General features: G+C 42.7%; 1 protein-coding gene across 1 annotated transcript; it reads left to right on the top strand.

Moving 5' to 3' along the window:
- Positions 1–2,056: 2,056 nt before the first annotated feature.
- On the top strand, positions 2,057–8,042 carry PTH (parathyroid hormone). Its single transcript, XM_083585625.1, has 3 exons — positions 2,057–2,195; positions 6,361–6,451; positions 7,678–8,042. Exons 1-3 carry the CDS (start codon positions 2,171–2,173, stop codon positions 7,943–7,945), a joined length of 384 nt encoding a protein of 127 aa, XP_083441751.1. The 5' UTR covers positions 2,057–2,170; the 3' UTR covers positions 7,946–8,042.
- The last annotated feature ends 436 nt before the right edge of the window (positions 8,043–8,478 follow it).

The raw sequence follows: 8,478 nt of genomic DNA, 5'->3' as shown, positions 1-8,478 counted from the left end.
GAGCTGTTAATAAACAAGTACGTTGTGCAAGCATGACATTTTTGTCAGGGCTGTTATAGGGCACCAGGACCCTTCTGTCAGTTTTTATCCTTCGCTGAAAGCTTCATTTGGTTGCTAGTGTTGCTCAAGAGACACCGAGGCTACGTCAACTTGGTTATGTTATGGACTAGGCATGCTGCTGTGGTATGTAAGAAGCCACAAATCTTGTCAATCAAATCAAGATCTAAAGGAGTTAACTGACGGTGCTTTCAGATCTCCATTGTGTCAGGAGAGAAACATTCTTTAGACACATTTAGAATGGTTGCCTCACCACAACCATCCATGTGTCACCACTTACTCCTCCTCCCTCCTCTTCCTTGGCTGTGGCATTGTTAGTGAACACATCTAATGCGGCTCCCTGACGTGCGCAAGGAGTCAAGCACTAATGCACTGCAGTGTAGTCCCTTCAATAGCTTACAATTTATGAGACTCCCGTAAGTAAATGAAAGTGTTTGCATGCTCAAAGGTAAGGAAAGATTTTTATTGCCCTTTTTCAACTAAAGTTGGGCAAACCAGGAAAAAATTGTTGCATGTGTAGGAGGAATCAACATCAATGTGATTTGTCCTCTTGTATGGAATACAATACTGTACATTTTATTGCACAATTGCACGTCAGTGCCTCATTCTTTTTACCAGAGCAAAGACAGCAACATTTATTTATGCTCTGCTGCACAGCTTAAGGTCAGTGGAAGATAATGATATATCTTTACATCTATATTTCATGTTTGGATAAACCAAAACACACAAATAAACCTGACCAGATTGGAGTACAGATAACTGTTTGCTATTCAGTGGGAAAAAAGGTCACACTCAGCTTTTTCTCTCAAAATGTGAGACACCAGCATCTTCACCCTATAATTGCTGTCCTTCAGAAGTTCACGATGCCCAGAGCTTTAAATCTGATATCCAAGACAAGGTCGTCATTATAAAGTTATTTACAAATTTTAGATTACTAATAGTGGGTTCAAGAGATGCAATGATAAAAGATTAACTCTATCCACGTTGAAGCTCTTTTTTGGAATCATAAAGTCATTGAATCTGAAAACAAAAGGTGACCTATGAATGTCTCCTCTTCACACAGAACTTGAATATTTGCAGTTTGACCTCCAGCTTTTCTAATTCTTTTATTTTTTTCCATATCCTCAGCCTTCATATTTGTCAAACACTTGTGGTCTTGACCCACTGTCAACAGCCCCAGGCCCTCCCCCCAAAAAGAGCCTAATTCGGAATTAATGATCGTATACTGAAATCAACACACAAGTGGGGTCCAGGACTGTCCTCACTATCCCCACCTGATGTTGCACTTGCATGGTGGTTTGCCTCACCTGTTTACACCATTGTGTTCTGCACAGAACTCCAGATCACATGGATGCCTTTGCACGTACATGTGAAAACTTCCTTACTGCAGATGTATGTAATGAACACATGGATGTCAGAGCGTGGGACAAGGCAGTGTGTGCAATGTTGTGTGCAGGCCCCCACTCACGTGTTGATTCAGTGTGTCATATCATATTTATCGTATGCATTTGCTAGGCCAGTGGCTCTGGCTTATGAACCTAATTAGACTGGTCAGGCCTCATCAACTGACCCATGAGGTCATTTTAGCCGAGCCATGCCCACCTTCCCTACACCTGATGCCATACATGATGTCAGATGTGGGACAGGCAAAGGCGGGTCTGGGACAAAAGGGTTTGCAGGTACCGCCAATCAGTTAATTAGTAGCACCTGCATAGGGTTGACATATCTGGAATACTGCAGTCGGCAGCAGCATCCTGGCGGAAATCAGGAAAATGTCCAGGAAACCCTGGATGTATGGCAGCCCATGTTGGCAGTGCCATTTTTGCCCCTTTCCCTTAAAAATACCTCAAAAATGGCAAAAACTTTTCTGTCTGGATTTTCAGAGTTCGCAGTATGGCAACCCTACATCTGCATTGTGCGCGGCGCTTTGAAGTCAGCTGATTGTTGGGGTTCAAATTGCCATGCCTAAGCTGTTTTATTTCAAACAATGCAGGTGAGATTTGGTCGCTTGGCGCCATTGTGATGTCAGGGGATTGACAGGTGGGTGGCCCATGAGAAGAGAGAAGGATCCAGTCAGCAGGCCAGAGCCAGTTTCCTATCTCCTTGCTAGTCCATGGGTTGCTTGAAAAAAGCAAGAGGTAACCTTTCCAATGCAGCTGCAATCTTTAGGAAGGCCACCCCTTCCCAATTAGTAGTGTGGTGTAGGGGTAAGCCAAAACACTTTTCAAGTCTAATTGCTGGTGGGTGGGAGAGTGTGCATGTGTGATGTCCACAACAATTTCTCCAGGTTGCAAATGTGACTATGGACCAGAAAAGCTGGTGATCCTTGCACTAGGTCAGGCATCTCCAACCTTCGGCCCTCCAGATGTTTTGGGACTACAATTCCCATCATCCCTGACCACTGGTCCTGTTAGCTAGGGATCATGGGAGTTGTAGGCCCAAACATCTGGAGGGCCGCAGGTTGGGGATGCCTGCACTAGGTACTATAAAGTAAGTAATGTAGGTAAGTAAAGTAGTCATACTGGGATAGCTCAGTTGGTAGAACAGGAGACTCTTACTGTCAGGGTCATGGGTTAGAGCCCCATGTTGGCCTAATGATTCCTGCATTGCAAGGAGTTGGACTAGATGACTCTTGTGGCCCTTCTAACTCTGCAATTTGATGGGTCTATGAAAACGTTTCTTCCTACTTCATTTACCCAGGGAGTACAAATTCATAATCATAAAAAGACAGTGACAAGTTGTTAACATATATCATAGAAGCATATCAGTGAAAGACTTCAAAAATCTAGCTTTGGTCAGGAAATAAGGCCATCCACTTAGCAGTCTTCTGCAGAATATTCTATATGGGATCTAAGGCACAGTCTAAAAGTGGAGGTGGTGGTGGTGATGGTGGAGAATCAGTGAACTCAAAATGTTGCCTGCACAATCAAGAGATATAAATAACTCAAGCAAGTGAGCCAAGTCACCTGCCATGGTGGAAAACAAGCAGCAAAAAGTCTGAAAAACAAAACAATGCAGCCTTCAGTTACTGAGGAAAGCGTGTTCTGCTTGTGCAGAACCAAGATAACTAATTTAAAGCTTTAATTCTATTGTAATAGTTAAGCTGCTGCATGGGGGGGGGAATGCTTGCTTATAGGTGAAAAGTCTGGCTTAATAACAGTTCTACTTTATTTTTCATTGTTTCCAAAAGGAAGGAAATAAAACGTTCCAGTAACTGGTGTCCTCTCGTCTGATTTCATAGCTTTCACAGCAAGACTCGCTTACATTTTCACAGCAAGTTTATGTTGATGTTGCAGTGTGGGTAACCGATGACGTTGAAAGTTAGGCTACGGGATTGTTCCCTGTGTTGCGATTTGTACTTAAAATCAATTTTTAGTGTTACAATAGTCAGCAGGACACCTGTGTAGCTTTTCCTTTTCCTGACTTGAATAGGTTGGATTTAATGAAGTTGAGCACGCTGGTAAAAGTTTTCTAGAGCTTGGCATTTATTTTATTAGCTGTTTGTAACTCACTCACAAATGTAACCGTTTTTAGTCATCCGTGGGCTCATTAACATTTAGAGCTGATCATTAATTAATTAACCCAATGACATAATTTCTTTATAATGCATTTTTCTCCAACCCTAAGCTAAGATTCCCTAAAAGTCAAACTCTTTTGAAGTTGCCCAGGTTACTGTATTTTGCCCTCAACTTTTCTTTTCTTTCAATGCCCCATTAACAAAAGCACATGATGGGTGGTACATGAGGGTCAGGGGGTGTGTTTGGAGTGACATCAACTGAGACAATAAAAGAGCTCCTTAGTTACTTAGAAGTCTTCTAGACCAATTAAGCAGATTTTAAATCAACTTCTGCGGAAAACCTGCTTGAGAAACTTTGGTAAGAACTTTTTCTATTTTCTTTTGAAAGCAATTATTTGTAGCAAAATCAAAATCGATTGTTTCATCCATTATTGGAATGTCAATAGAGGCTTTTGACTGCCAGTCTAAATTGTTTCTTTAACCAGCAGCTTCTGAAATCTGTCAGGGAGACTTTTGCTACGATGGAAACCTATTGACTAGTTCAATAATCATGTAAATCATGTGGAACTGTTTGGCTGATAGTCATATAAGATGTAACTATAGGTATTCTTATGCCACAGTAGTAAAAAATAATATGCCTCACAGGTATTGCTTTTAAAAAACACACTGAAAACTTTAATTAAAGTTATTATGCATCTTACTGCTGTTTCTTTTTTCTTAGTATAACTCTCAAAATGTAAAGCTAGACTTGAAATTGGGCTCAGATTGTTTTCTTTCTGCTCCTTGCATCAGCAGCAGTAATACTGATCACTGCAGAGATTTTCACAGCACTCTGTCAGTGAAACATCCAATGATCGTGATGGGTTTATGCCGGCATGTAGCTTGAGCACCAGATTTTCTGTGCCTATAAACTTTATGCAGCAAAGCAAAAGGAAATGTGATTTCCTTTCCATAAGGAAGGTAGAGAAAAGAAAGCGTTTGCTGCAATTTTATCTATGTCACAATGAATCTCTGAGTGAGGGGGAGTTTATGGCATAAGCAAGCCAGAATCAGGTTAGAAACAAGCCTTTCTTTTGTCTGTGATGCCATTTGACAAGAAACAGGCAAGCTAATATCACTAGGCACAACCCAGTGCTATTTTATGGCCCATTGATTCATGAACATGCTTAAATCTCTACTATTAAAATCAGTGGGACTTGGGCTTAACCTTAGCTTAATGGGATCAAGGGACACAATGCCATTAAGATCTAAATTAACGCAAATTGACAGAGAATTTAGTCTGGGTAGATATATGTAGAATTCAGCATGTTATTTGTGTGGCTCTCCCATCTTGAATCTCCCTCCCCGGCTACCTGGACTGGAATGTCTCAGTGCCGTCTCCTTCCATGTACACTTACCATACACCAGGGAATACGCCAAAATTGAGTTAAGCAGGGGTGTAATGTGTTGGTGCAATATATATATATATTCTCTCACTCTTTGGTGAGAGAATCCCAGCAGAGTATTAAAGTCACAAAATATGCAGCAAAGTGAAGCATGGAAATGTAGGCTGTTAGAACTTTAAAATATCCCTTTAAAGTTTAAAGTGAGTTTTAAAATGCATGGGCATAGCCTGGGCAGGGCAAGAGGGGCCATTGCCCTGGGCTCATTTATTTATTTTTGGACAGCTCATTTTGCTCCTTATGCTGAGGAAAGTATGCCGGACAGATGATCCTCAGGTGCAGAGATATCATATGTTTTAAGCGTCTCTGTGTACAGTCATACCTTGGAAGTTGAACAAAATCTGTTCCAGAAGTCCATTCGACTTCTAAAATGTTTGGAAACCAAGGTGCAGCTTCCGATTGGCTGCAGGAAGCTCCTGCAGCCAATCGGAAGACACATTGGACATTCAGGTTCCAAAGAACATTCGCAAAACGGAACACTTCCAGGTTTGCGGCATTCGGGAGCCAAAATGTTTGAGTTGCAAGGTGTTTGTCAACCAAGGTATATGACTTTAATCATGCGAGTGTTTTCAACAGAATCAGTAAAGTACTGTGCATTTTCAAGCCCTCATGCTTGTTGCATCAAGATCCATCAAGGGCAAGACCACTAATATCCTCTTCATATATTTTTAAACAGGCATTCCTGTGTAAAAATATCACCATAACAAAATATTATTTGAGTTGGGGTACAAGCCCACTGCATTCAGTCCCTGCTTGTGGGCTTCCTATTGGCTCCTGGTTGGCCACTGTGAGAATGCTGGACTAGATGGGCCATTGGTCTGATCCAGCAGGCTCTTGTTATGTTTGTATGTTCATTGCCCATGCAGTATTTTTCATTTTATAGAGGGTGGCTAATGAAGCAAAGGGCACTCCCCTTATATGGCTGGCATATGAATATGATGGAGAATTGTTTTTACTGGACAAATCTCATAATGTAATGGCTGGTTGCAATACCTCAAGTGGCTGTATGGAACAGACAAATCACATTTATTTTAATAAACACCAATGTTCTGTACTGCTCTCTTCAGTCTAATCTGGGGAAACTATAAGGGAGAGAAACTAATAGGCTTAGCCAAGGTGTTACAAAGTGTGGGGAAGTGAAGTTGTTCCCCAGTTTGGTCCTTTGTTCAAATAAGAAAAATACACTACCGTTACACAGTCTTTTGCCTGAACATTACCTTCTTGAATGCTTTGATATTTATGTATAGCATTCTAATTAATATCTCATATTGTCTAACTCAATCCAACCATGTGATAACATTCTTCCATCTCTTCATTCATTCATTCATTCATTCGTTCTTATAGTTATCATGACTTCAATCAGAGACATGGCTAAAAGTGCAATCATTTTATGGGCAGTCTGCTTCTTTGCCAACTCCGATGGGAAAGCTGTGGTGTAAGTACAGTATATTGCTGAATTTTTTTAGAAGGTGAAATGAGTTAATGAGCAACATAGTCTAGATATGATGGGGTGGCAGCTGACTGCTGCTGCTTCTTGCTCTGATCACCTCAGTAAATTGCATGAATATTTTTTGTGAGTAAAAATTCATCGGGGGAACCACTAGATGGACTGGAATCCTGATAAGTTCCCATTTGGTTCCAAGGAAGAATTCCTCTTGATACTCTTGATACAAATATAAAGGTGTAGAGGGGCCAATCAGAATTGGGGCCACAGTAGGGAGAAAAGAGTTGAAGTCCTGAAACATCCCACCAGAGTGATAAAAGGCACCCAAGGTGGGAGGTGGTTCCTAATTAACTCCAAAAAAATAAAAATAAAAATCAAGGAATTGCTAATCCTGTGAACTCATGTCTACTTTGGCCCATAGGTGCAGTTAAAGGTGTTAGCAAACTTTGCAGCCTGGGTGAATTAGATTCAAGTAATTACTTAGTTTCTAGAGTTCAAAAACTTTATCCATGCAGGAACTATTCACAGGATGAGTAGAGATGAGAGAGAGAGAGAAAAAACCCAGACATCCTGTCTCAACACGCTGGGGAAGCAGGGACGTCTTACCCATAGAGGCTAGTGGCGCGGGGCACGGGGGCGCCAAGTTCTGGAGGGCGCCAGGTGGAAGCTGGACGTGGTGCCTCTTGGCATCAGCTCGCCGCCCTCTCCCGCCTCTGCCATGCCGTGCCGAAGCAGCGCCGTGCCCGGAGCCTCCATCTGCTGTGGCCACCATAGCACGAAGTGGCCAGCTGAGCCGGGAGGCACCATGTCCAGCCTCTGCCTCTTCCTCACCGGACAAGCCACCCTCCAGCCACTGCCTGCCTCCTCCAGCCCCACTGGCAGCACTGGTCTCCCTAAAAAACTCTGGGAAATGGGGGGGGGCACCGGCGCTGGAGGGAGCTTTGCACCACTGCGCCGGATATGCTTAAGACGGCCCTGTGGGGAAGGACAAACAAAATGGCTAGGCTTTTAGGGATGGAATTCACTTAGACAGAGAGGCTTACAAGCAAGTGCTGGTTAGATTGCTACACAAACAGTGGCATTGTGTGGTTTGAGGTAACAGATGCATTAATTACAAACTTAGGCGAAGGAAATATATTTGCTTTTCTCCATCCAAAGGTTGGGCTGCGAATGCTATGTGCTTGTTTTAAATCCCACCTTATTTATTTGTATTACAGGAAGAGGTCAGTGAGTGAAATGCAAATGATGCATAATTTGGGGGAACACCTGCATTCTGCAAACAGGCAAAACTGGCTCCTTGAGAAACTGCAGACTGTGCACCATGACCCCCAGGCCGATGAAGCAGCAGGAGCAGTGGATGTTAAGGCCCGTGAGGTCCGAAGCTGGAGGTTGCTCCCTAATGACCTGCAGGCAAAGCTGCAAAAGAAAGCAGTGGATTCTAACAAAAATTATAGAGATGTCACCTTCAAAACAAGACTCCAGTGAGAGGGTCCATAGTGTTCTCTTTCCAGCTAAGTACATACAGTAGTGAGCAATTAGGGCATTTTGTTATTTATTGTTTATAAAATGATGTTTAAGGGCATGTTTGCATGATGCCACTACATGGGGATTAGGTGTGCTTCTGCTGTACATCTCATTTCTCCTAGTGTACATGTCAGTGGGGGTTCACACACTACTTCTTCAGTTCTTCATATGGCTTACCAGGTGAATTGCAAGGCCGGTGCAAACTGAGCAGTCTACATTATTATCTTCCATTATTGGGGTAGGTGGCATGAGAGGGACCCTTACCTCTCCAATGATATATCTTACACTTCTTGAGTGCTCTACTACTGAGCCTGACACATTGGTCTGCTGCTGTAAGGACATGTCCAAATGAATGAAGAGCACGTATTGCCCAGGCCACTCATTTGGATCTCCAGATGGAGGCAACACAGACAAGCAAGTTGGATCCATTAATCCTCTGGCAGGGTAAGCTGGTGCCGGGACCCACCCATTGCCATCTTCTACCCTGCTTGTTG

Source organism: Podarcis filfolensis (assembly GCF_964270895.1).
Source record: "Podarcis filfolensis genome assembly, chromosome: 1".
In the NCBI taxonomy this organism is placed as follows: Eukaryota; Metazoa; Chordata; class Lepidosauria; order Squamata; family Lacertidae; genus Podarcis; species Podarcis filfolensis.
This window is presented reverse-complemented; position numbering and strand designations above follow the sequence as displayed.